This window comes from Octodon degus, unplaced genomic scaffold (assembly GCF_000260255.1).
Source record: "Octodon degus isolate 3935 unplaced genomic scaffold, OctDeg1.0 scaffold00093, whole genome shotgun sequence".
Lineage (NCBI taxonomy): Eukaryota > Metazoa > Chordata > Mammalia > Rodentia > Octodontidae > Octodon > Octodon degus.
In genome coordinates this window covers 9,613,342-9,625,762 of record NW_004524669.1, presented here as the reverse complement: position 1 = coordinate 9,625,762, position 12,421 = coordinate 9,613,342, and the positions used below count along the sequence as shown (strand labels likewise).

The 12,421-nt window shown below is 54.2% G+C and overlaps 1 protein-coding gene across 1 annotated transcript in view; it reads left to right on the top strand.

Moving 5' to 3' along the window:
- The first annotated feature begins 4,870 nt into the window (after positions 1-4,870).
- The window catches only part of Eif3m (eukaryotic translation initiation factor 3 subunit M), a 92,769-nt gene continuing 85,218 nt past the window's right edge, over positions 4,871-12,421 (top strand). Inside the window, exons 1-2 of the mRNA XM_023722905.1 lie at positions 4,871-4,927; positions 6,217-6,357. Of these exons, the coding sequence (XP_023578673.1) occupies positions 4,871-4,927; positions 6,217-6,357 (198 nt within the window). The remainder of the gene's footprint in view (positions 4,928-6,216; positions 6,358-12,421) is intronic.

The following is a 12,421-nucleotide window of genomic DNA, read 5'->3' as shown; positions in this document are numbered from 1 at the left end:
CAGAGAGAGACAGAGAGAGACAGAGAGACAGAGACAGAGAGACAGAGAGAGACAGAGAGAGATAGAGAGACAGCGACGGACAGACACACAGAGAGAGAGAGAGAGAGAGAGAGAGAGAGACAGACAGACAGACAGACAGACGGACACAGAGAGAGAGGCAGAGAGAGAAAGAGAGCAGAGAGAGAGGTGGACATAGCATCATCTGTCGCTTGGGTCTGTAAAGAGCTCCTTGTTTGCCACCTGACCTGGCCTTGGTTTCCAGGGCCGGCATCAGCCAACCTCAGGTCCTTACACTGACACAGAAGTACGAGGGGAGGGAAGGGAGGACAGCTCTTGCCTGTGAGGGCCACATGGGTTCTCCGAGAGGAAGCGCAGCAGCTGGAGGATGAGATCGACCATGTCACTGCACTTGCTCTCAGAGTCCTCCAGAGCCAGGAGAAACCGTGTCTACCCTTTGCCAGCCACCACAAGCCTGTGGGTTTTTTTGGGCTCAAGTGCCTGAGACTGCAGGGCTGCCAAGCATGACAGCACCCATCAGCAGCTCACTCATGGCTGAAGGGCAATCCTAGCAGCAGCCAGTGGCCCGCGTGGGCACCCATTCCCACCCTGTGTCCCTGTGTCCCGCACTGTGTGCCCAGGTCTTCAGCCCTCAGTCCCTGGCAAGAATCTGGGTTCCCCTGTCTTCAAGATGGACGATGTGAGGTAGGAGGGGCTCTTCCCCAAATTCCTAAGGCCTGACCTGGGGACAAAACAGAACGAAACCAAACCAAAACCCTGATAGCCAGGACATGTCCAACAGCGTGGTCCTGGCACCCCCAGGGTACCTGTAAAGAGCTCCGCAAAGATCCTGCATCTTTGGAGTATGGGGCCTTCTCTGTACCCGTTTACAAGGTTCCCTCCTGCGCATTGGCAGAGGGCACAGTTGAGCTCTTTACTTTGAAATGGGGAAACTGAGGCTTGGAGTCTCAGCACTGCAGTGGAACACAGACCTGCAGTTACTGTTTGAACCTGGAGGCCAGCCTGTAAGGTCCGCGGCCCATCGCTGCCGCCCGTCCCACCCCGGGCGTCACTTCCGGAGGACGGCTCTATCCGCAGGCTCGGCGGGTCGTGGGCTCTCGGGATCCTGCGTCCTCCGGGCAAGGCTTCTGCTGCCTTGGAAACGATGATCCGGCTTGTGCCCGGGGCCCTGGCCTTGGTGACGCTCGCACCGCGCTCAGGCTGAGCAGGGCACCGTCCACCGGGTTCCTGAAGGCGCCTGCTTGTCCACTGAATGATGGATCCGGGAACCGTGTTGAGTAAGCCCCCGCGCCTCTGAGGAGTCCATTCTCTCTTCTACCAGGCGCCTCATCCCCGCGAGGTGCTCAGCATGGGATACGGTCACCCTTTCCCCGTGCCACGCTGCAGGTCACGGAGCCTAACCCATGGGATGGGCCGGTCAGCGCGGGCTCTTCTGCCCTCTGAAAAGTACGCTCCTCAGTGCTGCTGACCATCCACGGCAGAGCTGCCTTGAGGGTGCTCATGTCCACGTCCGAGCCTGGGTGGACGGTCGGCGGCTGCCTGCGGGCAGGACGGTCACAGGGGTTGTCACAGGGTCCCAATTCTCCAGCGACGGCTGAGGACGCTCCGGCTTCTTGGTTCTACTTTACTCTGAGCACCAGGCAGGCGCCAGAAACAGCTGCTGAGCCGGCTGGCAGTGAGACGCCGACCCACTTGGTACAAGGCTCAAGAAAGATGAGATAAAAATGTTTAAGATTTTCAAATTCATCGGCCTGCTATAGCTTATATTGCTATATTTTCTGAACAGGTAGCGACTACAAACACTGAATACTAACTAGAGAAATATGCCCAGTCAGAACAGCGGCTTTGGGAAGATGACTTTTGAGCTTACCAATGCTTTTAAACTTAAGCTGAGGGGTTTTAGTCTTTCACCTAGTTTTGAAGTTGAAAATCAAGATTTCTCTCCATTTGGGTCAGGAGCGCTGGCCTGGCACTGTGGGTGACGCTGCAGGTCCTGGCAGATGGCACCGGGCATCAAGGCTATGAAGCGGGAGAAGGCGCGGCCAGGCCCTCCGGACCTCACAGACTGAAACGCCCCAGGGTCCCCAACCCCAGACTGCCTGCTTCTGCACCTCAAGCCTCCCGACCAGGCTGACTCTTGGGGTGGTCGCGCTGCCGCAGGCTCAGAGCTACCAGCTCCCACATCTCCCCATCTCGCCATGGCTTCTCACTTCACTTTGTCCTGAGCCCTTCTCTTGGCACCAGCCATCAGTGCCCAACAGGGAGTGAGACCAAGGAGAAGTGGCTACTGCTGCCCTTGCCCTGGGCACAGGCACTGGGCTGGGTGTGTGCCACTCCATCTTTAGCCCAGCCCATCACTTTTACCGCGGCGGCACTGGTTTAAAGCTCTTGCAGGAAATGTGCTGTGTCTACGCCTGAGGACACAGCTTAACGCCTGAGGATGCAGCGCAGATGCGCTGTGGTGCGTGAAGGCCCTGGAGCCCTGGGTGCATTCAGGAAGAAGTGCTCTGAAAGAGCAAGTGGCTGGAACGCAGTAAGTCAGACCAAGAAAGAAGCCAAAGTTGCCGAGCCATGCAGGGAGCGAGAGTGCCTGCACAGTGCATGCTCACGCCGTGCCAGCGCGTTGTACCTGGACGGGAACCGTCTCGGCAGAAAGTAGCAGTGAGACTGGAGGAGCTGTGTAGTAATGAGTGTCGCCCTGATCTTAGGCTGTGCTTGCTTTTACAATAGTAGATAATCACCTAGAATGAAGGCTTCAGGCCGGGATGTAGCTCAGTGGCACAAGCGCACACCTGGTAAGCACAGGTCTTGAGCTAAATTTCTGGTACCAAAGGAAAAGGAAAAAGTGTGGTAGAAATGAAGGATCAAGGAGTATATAGAAAGGAGAAACATGCTCCTGGGCATTTTGGGGGACAGGTCCAGAATCATTCGGCTCCTGAGTCCTCTGCTTTGTGGGTACTGTTATTCTCCAGCTTATAGCTTCAGCGAAGGCCCCAGGCTGACCGGTGGGGTCCCCGAGCCCTCTCCATCCTGCCCGGCTTGCAGCTGTGCTGGTGCCCCAGGCTCTGCCTGGTCTTTGCACAGCTTACCCTGCGTCACTCCTGGAATCCTGGTCACAGGAGAGAGACTCACCTGCTGAGAGGAAGCCAGAGAGGCAGCACTCAGATCTGAGAGGCTGGGAAGTAGGGCCGGAAACTTTCCACCCCTTTCCACCCCCGCAGGTGAAAGCTGATTGGGTAGTGTAGACGTGACGTGAGATTATGCCTGGAACCCCGCATGCAAGTTCTTGCCACGTGGATGTTTTAGCCAACTTTTAAAATTCCCTGAGCCCCTTTCTGTGTCAGTGCCAGTGCTGGTGCCCAGGGCAGCACTGTCACAGGAGCCTGTGTGAAGGTGAGCATGCTGGCACCACGCTGGCACTGCGCAGGGGGCCATGCATCTGCCCGGAGGGCACTGCTGGGAAATCGGGGCTGGCGTACAGCTGGCTGCTGCTGCTGCTGCTTCAGTTCTCACGCTCCGCACAGAAACTTCCGGACGCTGTCCAAGCTTTCAGAAGCCATGCCTGCACCCTGAGCGGTCTTGTTCCTCGCTCTTGCCACACTCCAAAGTCCTCTCCAAACAGGGCTAAAGGAGTCGCCCAAGTTACCAGTCGTGGGGAGAAGGGACTAGCGCGTGCTGGTGAGCCTTGCAGTTGGCAGCCCTCACAAGGCAGGTGAGCGCGGCCTGAGAGGTTCAAAGTCAGCTGTAGTTCCTGAAAGCTTCCTCTCAGTCCTTGTTCCTACATTTCACAAAATGCTTCTGGACTTCTAAAAAGCCCAAATACTCTTTACAGCCAGGAAGCTGTCAGCAGAGCATTCTCTGTCCTACAAGGGCTTGGTGAGGCTGGGTCCCTCTGCACAGAGCTGGCGCTAGAGGACAGCGGCCCTCCCATCCCAGAGTGCAGGGCAGCTGTCCTGGGGTGCGGGCCTGGAGCGCAGGATAATGAGCACCCGGGGAATCCCTCCAAGCAGCAGTCAGGCCTTTCCCGTGATTTCTGGGCGAGGCTCACGTGTCTGTCACTGCATGGAAGAACGCCCAGTCCCACTACTAGGCAACTGGGGCAGGGAGAAGGAGTCCAAGTGAGAAAAACAAGGCTGGCTGGGCACAGTGAGGGGCCGGCTTCCACTGCTCCGAGAGCAGTTCTCGTGCCTCTGTGGGCCCCAGGAGGCCGACTCTCTCCCAATCCTGTTGCGCCCACAGAAAAGCTCAGCCCCACCTGGGCTGACACCCTGAAGGCTGGAGGCATGGTGTGCTCAGGGCTGCCCAGGGCCCTGCATGCAGCACCTCGGTGGAGGTTATTGATGATTAGTGCTTGTTCCTAGCTGAGAGAGTGGAGGTGAGTTTACGAACTCAAACCCAGTTCTTTCCCTGAAACCTGTGCCAAGCACCCTGGGAAGCACCCAGTTAGACACTGAGGCTGCCCGCCGGGGGCAGGGCAGTGAGGTCATCGGTGGTACTCCAGTGGACTGGCCATGAGCTCTCACCCCAAGTCCCCCTGGTGATCTCGGTCCCTCTGTCGCTGACTCTGCTGTCTGCTTCCCTTTCTGCATGTCAGCCCCAGCCCCAGCCTGGCACAGAAGCTGTGTCTCCTGGGGTCCTTGAGTTGGAACAGAGGTGACAAGGGCCCCTCTCTGCCTCTGTGCCCAAAGGCAATCACAGGGACCCTGACCCCAGGCCTTTCCTTTAGAGAGGAGATAAAAATAGTGAAGAAACAACACTTCCCTCCTTCCCTGAGAGGCTGGCAACTTTCCAGGATGGACTTATGTACTTTTTGTACTTGGAGGGAAAAAAAGAGATGGGATTTGGTCCAAGAATGGTCCTGGAAGCAGGAGAAATATGGAGCCGGCAGCTGGAGCGAGGCAGCCAAGTGGTACCGCCAGCTGCAGGCCCATTAATTAGCGGGCCTGGTATGCAGCGGTTCCCGTGACCCCGATTCTTGTTGAACGCACAGAGATAATTTTCACAGAGCCTGACTTTTCTCCCTGCCGTATATTTATCCAAGAGGTACCTTGCCCGTTTCCCCTCATCTCTCCAGGCAGTAAATTTATTCTAATTGCAGAGAGATAGAGTAAAAGCCTGATTGAATGCTTGGCGGTTTGTAGAGATTTATTTCTGGGGCTTAAGGGGTTTTTAGAGTGTGTGGTGAGAGTAGGGTTGGGGGCTCTGGGGAAAGGAGCGCAGGAGAAAATGTAGATTTAATGGATCTATAAAACGACCCGGCTGTAGACAAAGCCTCACTCCAAAGCTGTGGTTTAAGTAGCCTGGCCCATGCCCAGGTTGGGCCATGCAGCGTCTGGAGGGTTTTGGCGTTTCTGGGTGAAAGGCGTCCTTCCCCGGTAAGGAGGTCTCTTTTCCAACGGGAAGAAAGCGTGTGAACCACACATTTTTTCAAGTATGAGAGCAAACGCAGGCACCTGCCTTCAGGTCCCAGCTGCTGCCCAAGGCCTGAGCGTCCAGTTTCGGTTTCAAGGCCTGTTCTTGGAGGGTGCTCACAAGAACCAGGCCTCTGTCCCCTGATTTCTAACCCTTACTGGCTGGCTCATGGGGAGTAGACCTGGGAGCCCCATCTTCCCAGGCTCCTGCGGGAAAAGGCCTCTGCTCTTGCCCTGGCTGGGGCAGGGCTGAGGCGTGCTCTGCTGAACTTTTTTCCCCCAAAACCTTCGGGGCTTCTGATCCCAGGAGTGACATCCGTCTCTTCTGCAGCTGCTCTGCAAGTTGTGCTGAGGATGAATTTAGGACTTTCAACTGTTCCGTGGGCTCCATTGTAAATCTCATCTGGCTGAAATGGAGACATTTGCTCTGGAGGAAGAGGCCTTGCTGGGAAAGCAGGCTGGACGGAAGGCGAGAGCAGCCCTCTTCAGCCCTCGGCAGCCAGGCTGAGGTCGGGTCAGGAACACGCTCAGTGTCACTTTTTCCAGGAATAAACTGACAAAAGAAGACACTGGGGAGATGTCAAGCTTTCTGGCGTGACGTATGATACTCACCTGGAAAAATGTGTCTCAGAAGCTCTGGGCAGGCAACATTGAGGAGAAGGGGGTCTGGGGTGCTCTTTCCACGGCCCCCCCAGGTCTCTGGAGTTAGGGTGCTCAAGAGTGGCTCCCATTCAGGGTGACCACTGTCGCATGCTGAGTCGGGCTCTGGAGTCTGCACTCCTTTTAGCGCTGGTTCCGCTGCCTGTTCCAGCTGCCAGAGGTGACGGTGGCTTTCAGCCTGGGGACACTGCCCGTCGCCTGCGTGCTGGCTGCTGCAGTGGGCCTTGCTGGTGTCCTGGACCTGGCGGACCCTGTGTTTGTGGTGTCAGTGGCCACTCCCAGCCCACGTGTCCTCCTACCTTGCTCAGGGTTGCAACTGATGTCCTGTCCCTGGGTCAGGCCCAAGGCAGCCCGAAGCCTTGGGAGTGGAGGTATGGCTTGCACCTGGTTTCCTTCCTTTCCTGCCTGACGCCCATCCTCGAGTGTCTTGGGGCTCCAGGGAGCTTCCTGCACCCATGTACCTGTCTCCCAGGAGCTTCCAGAGATTGCAGTGCTGTGTGACTCCCCAGCCCTGTGACCTTCGGGAGGAGCCTGCTCTGTTCAGGGCAAGGGTCACAGCGTACCTCTGGTCCTCTAGCAGCTCCTGGAGACAGGAGGAGGGTTAGTGCAGTCCCCACAGGAGTGATGGCTCTAGCACCCTTGCTTTCTGTCCTGCCCTACACAGAGCTGGGCAAAGGGGCTCACAGGGAGTGAGCACAGTTCTGGCTTCTGGTCAGGACAACGTGTGGAAGGAACACTCATGCTGCCTGAGACGGCAATTTCATTCTGCACAAGGGTTATGGACACAGCACGCCCAGGTCAGGGTCCTGAAGGGGGCGCCGCGCTCACCTGGGAAGGGAGTCAGGGTCAGCTGGGAGCAGAGGAGAGCTCCAAACCTGCTGTGCCCAGCCTGTGCCTCCTCTGGGGCCTGCCTTCTCCAGGGACGCCGTAGGCGCAGAGGGGGCCTGGGGACCCCAGGCCAGACTTTCCGTCCTCATTTCTCCACAAGGCTGGAGTCCAGGGAAGGTGCAGCACCAAGGCCTGGCCTCATCCTCATCTTTCATCCACACAGCAAATTTATTGAACACTCACCCCGTGCCAGGCTTCTTCGGGAACAGATCGGCAGCAGTGCACAAAAAGAGGCCGCTATGGTTTAGATCTGGACATGACCCCAGCGCCTCCCATCAGAGTGGGGCCTTAGGAAGGTGGCTGCCTTATGGGGTGGCCAAGGGAAACGTGCTCCTCGGAGGCGGGGCCTGCTCGAGGGGGAGGCCGCTGGGGGCGTGGCCCGGAGGTGCGTATCTCCCTTCCTGCTTCCTCCCTCCCCTCTCTGCTTCCCGTCTGTGCACAAGCCCCTTGCACTGTGCTCTTTCTGCCTGGAGTCTGACCAGGCAAGGATTGGATCTACGGAGCCCAACCAAACCTCCCTCCTTTGAGCTGTGGGTGTTGAGTACTGTGTCTCAGGATGCAAAGGTGACCAACACAGACCGAGGGCCTACTCTCCATCCCAGGCTGAGCAGGACCTCAGGGAGGGAGCCTTGCCAAGGTTGGGGCCAGGTCTCACCTGGCGGGAGCACAGAGCCTTCCCTGCTCCAACAGGGAGCACAGATCTTCTAGAAGGCTCCTTGTGGTGGCACCTCCTTCACTGATCACTTCTTAGTGGCAGCCAGCCCAACCCTCCCCAACAACCCTCCAAGTGTAAACCCCCTTACAAAAATAAGATAATATCAATATTATACTGGAACTGAGGGCCAGCCAAATAGCTCAGAGGATTAAAGCACCTACAAGCAGGCACAGGGGCCGGGGGTTCGATCCCTGGGCCTGCCGAGCGGGCCCTTCCCCGGGGGCATACTGAGGTGGCAACTGAGACCGGGCATGGTGGTGCACACCTGTAATCCCAGCACTTGGGAGGCTGCAAACAGGAGAATCACTGAGTCCAATCTAATAGATCCTGAGCACCCTGTAGACCCTTCCCTAAAATACAAAAAAAGCTGCTGATGGACACCGTGGAGAAAGCACCATCAGTCTCTATTCTGACTGCCGTCATGTCTAAGTCAGAGCCTCCCAAGGAGCCCGAACAGCTACAGAAGCTCTTCATCGGAGGGCTGAGCTGTGAAACGACTGCTGAGAGGCTGAAGAGCCATTCTGAGCAGTGGGAAACACTCACCGACTGCGTGGTGATGAGAAAGCCGAACACCAAGCGTTCCAGGGGTGTTGGGCTTGTCACTTATGCCACTGCGGAGGAGGTGGATGCAGCCATGAATGCAAGGCCACACAAAGTGGATGGAAGAGTTGTGGAACCAAAGAGAGCTGTCTCAAGAGAAGATTCTCAAGGGGGCCAGGGAGATGGCTCAGTGGAACAAATGCTTGCCTGGCAAGTTCAAGGGCCTGAGTTCAATCCCTGGTTCTGAAAAAAAAACAAGAGAAGATTCTCAAAGACCAAGTGCCCACTTAATGGTGAAGAAGATCTTTGTTGGTGGCATTAAAGAAGATACTGAAGAACATCACCTACGAAGTGATTGAAATTATGAGCAACCAAGGCAGTGGAAAAAAGAGGGGCTTTGCTTTTGTAACCTTTCATGACCATGATTCTGTGGATAAGATTGTCATTCAAAAATACCACACTGTGAACGGTCACAACTGTGAAGTGAGGAAAGCCCTGTCCAAGCAGAATATGGCTAGTGCTTCATCTAGCCAGAGAGGTCGAAGTGGAAATTTTGGTGGTGGTTGTGGAGGAGGTTTTGGTGGCAATGACAGTTTTAGTCGCGGAGGAAGCTTCAGTGGTCAAGGTGGCTTTGGTAGTAGCCATGGTGGGGGTGGATATGGTGGCAGTAGAGATGGCTACAGTGGATTTGGTAATGATGGAAGCAGTTATGGAGGTGGTGAAGGCTATAATGAATTTGGCAATTACAAGAGTCAGTCTTCAAATTCTGGACCCATGAAGGGAGGAAACTTCAGAGGCAGAAGCTCTGGGCCCTGTGGTGGTGGAGGCCAATATTTTACCAAACCACGAAATCAAGGTGGCTCTGGTGGCTCCAGCAGCAGCAGTAGCTATGGCAGTGGCAGAAGGTTTTAAACACTTCCAGGAAACAAAGCTTAGCAGGAGAGGAGAGCCAGAGAAGTGACAGGGAAGCTACAGGTTACAACAGATTTGTGACCTCAGCCAAGCACAGTGGTGGCAGGGCCTAGCTGCTACAAAGAAGACATGCTTTAGACAATACTCATGCGTATGGGCAAAAAACTCGAGGACTGTATTTGTGACTAATTGTATAACAGGTTATTTTAGTTTCTGTTCTGTGGAAAGTGTAAAGCATTCCAACAAAGGGTTTTAATGTAGACTTTTTTAGCACCCATGCTGCTGATTGCTAAAGGTAGTAGTCTGATCATGATGCTGAACAAATGTGTCTTTTTAAAAATGTGCTGTGTAAAGTTAGTCTACTCTGAAGTCATCTCGGTTAACATCCCCAGCAGTGTGACGTTAGAATTCCTTCAGGGTGATGCCAGGTTCCATTTAAAATTTCTTTACAGTTGCTGAGTTAAAGAAGTCATTGTCTTCAGAAGCCTTGTGTAGCTGACCTGACAGTTACTGTTGTGACCTCTGAATTTGACCATTGAAGGTCACCCCAGCAAGCAGTCAGCTACTTGGTTATAAAAACGGTTGTTGGTACATCCTAGATATCTAAATTGAATTATGGTACCAGATACAATCATAGATGGAATTGAAGCTGTGTATCATCCATTATCATGTGCAATCAATAAATGATTTAATTCTCTTGAATGGGAAAAAAATAAATATATTGGAACCTTGGAACTCCACGGGGTGCTCCACAGACTCCCTGGAGCTCGCAGGCCTCCAACGCTAGGTCAGCAGGGTGCGTGTCTTCACTGCCGCGGAGAAGACGTGGGCCCAGTAGTTCTGTGCCCCTTTCAGGAGGACCGTCCCCTCATCTTCACATCCCGATCCTGTCGGTTTAAACAGCCTCTGGCTCGGCAGCGCCTCTGCCTGGCAGCCTCATCTGCAGCGGTGGAAACTGCTCCTGCAGCCCAGAGCCGGGATTCCTCACTGCCCTTCTGCACACGGTGTACCTGGTACGTGGCAGGGTCTCAGTGAGCCTGGACTGAGCTGGCTGCTTCTCTGCTGGAATGTTTGTGGGGCTTCTCAGTCTCCTCAGGGCCCAGCTCTCCGCCGTCGCGCAAGTGGCTGCGTGGTTGCCGCTGAACGTCGCTGACCTCGGTCCTTGGCACCAACGCCCCAGCGAAACAGGGAAAACGGGTGGCTTTCCCGCTTGCACACCCACCGTCTTCGCTGCCCTTTGGAAGGCACTTTACTGCAGTGCTAGGCATCATCCTTTAGTTTTCCCTAAATTTAAACTTTAAAATTGCAAGGCTGTATTACTTCATAATTTTAAAAAGTTCTCAAGTGTTTCAGGTTTAGTATGTTTGAAATACTTAAAGATAAAATGGGAACCCAGACAGAGGAGAGGACGGGACTTAAAAGGCTTGAGGTGCGGTCCTCCCAGGCACCCGCTCCCCTGAGAATGTCTTTTTTGATTGCACACATACATTAATAAATGGGGGGAGGAAACATTTTACTTGAATCTCCTCTAATCTGGACTGTTATTCAAGCATTTAAAATTATAGTTGTGGTTATTTACTGTGTTATTCTTTTACATTTCATACGTTTGAGATTTTCATATAAAACTTTTATCATGTACAGCTCCCAGTCAGGCCTGATATGAAGGTTTTCACAGAGAGACGGATGCTCACTGACTTCCCAGCTCCTCTCTCTCTAAGCATGGTCCCCAAGCCCCTTGGATCCTCAGTAAGCATGGTCCCCAAGCCCCTCGGATCCTCTGTGAGCATGGTCCCCAAGCCCCTCGGATCCTCAGTAAGCATGGTCCCCAAGCCCCTCGGGTCCTCTGTGAGCATGGTCCCCAAGCCCCTCGGATCCTCTCTGAGCATGGTCCCCAAGCCCCTCGGATCGAGGTGTGGCCCAGGACTTGTGCTGCTCGATCCTAAGCAACCGGTAGCAATGTGAGGCACAGGAGCTGGGAGTTGCCCAGAGCCAGCCTAGCACCCACTGGGGTCTGCAGGAAAAGCTGTGAGCCTGGGGGTGCCTGCCTCCACCCTCCTCCCCACTGCAGCAGGCAGCAGCACCGTGAGGTCATGGAAGGCTTTCTGAAGCCAGAACAGCAGGGAGCATTGCCAAGCTGCACAAGTGCCCTTGTGGGCAGGAAGCGACCTTCTGGAGGCTGGCTCTTCTGAGCTGGGGCAGGAGCACAGAACCAGCGATGCTAAGAAACAGGAAAGTGGGGTCCTGCTGGGAGCCAGGGCCACCACACCCAGCACCAAGGCTGGAGCTTCAAGAGGACGGAGGCCAGACGTGGAGGCTGTGCTCTGCGGGGGAGGCACAGGGTGGCCCTTCCCTCTTCCCCAGCGAGACATGACCCCAGGCTCAGAGTCATTGGCACTCACGGTGCCTAGCCCAAGCCACAGGCCAGCAAGCCCGGTGGGAACAGCCAGCTTATACCCAAGAGGCTTGGAGGTTTTGCTTCAGAATTTTTTTTTTTATTTACAAAAATGTATAGAGCAATTGGATGCCAGGTACCATTAAGAGTTCTCCAATTTTTTATTTATTTATTTATATTGAGAAATAAATATGAATGAGACAGTGTCACAGCTGATTAATAGGACAGTTTCGATAATCAATACATTGTACATTGTTGTCTTCTTAGTGGTTATCCACAGTACAAGCAGCAAACAGGATAGCCTGTCCAAACACTGTTAGTACACCTCTTTCTTGTCATTGAATTAAGCGAAAGTAGCTGTATATCTATCCTAACTATTCTGTATATGAATACAAACTGATCTTTCCTTTGTTTCCCCTCTTTTTTGTTTAGTTCTGTCAGAGGTGGGTATTCTATTGGCATCTGAACACTAAGGTGTTTCAATTCAGCTAAACGATCCAACTCTGTCTGCAGTCTGTCACATTAGTGGGTTATCCGCAGAAGTCACTGACTCGAGCCTTGCAGAGCTCTCCAATTTTAACGTGTGTGCTTCTCATAAAACCCCATCAGGGGAGTACTATCGCTAGCCCACCTTATCGATGGAGAAGCTGAGGCACAGAGGCACTAGGTCACTTGTCCTTCGTAGGCTCTTTTACGAGGAAGCACTAGACTTCAGGTGCTTAGGCTAAGAGTTTAGCACTATACCTTGCTGCCTTTCGTGCAGAGAATCGCAGAGCTTTTATGAGATAAGGAGTGGACTCCTGAAGAGGAGAGAAGGGCCTTGGGTGATCAGGTGGATCCAGAAAAGGGAGGGAGGAAGGGAGGGAGAAAGGGAGGGAGGAACAG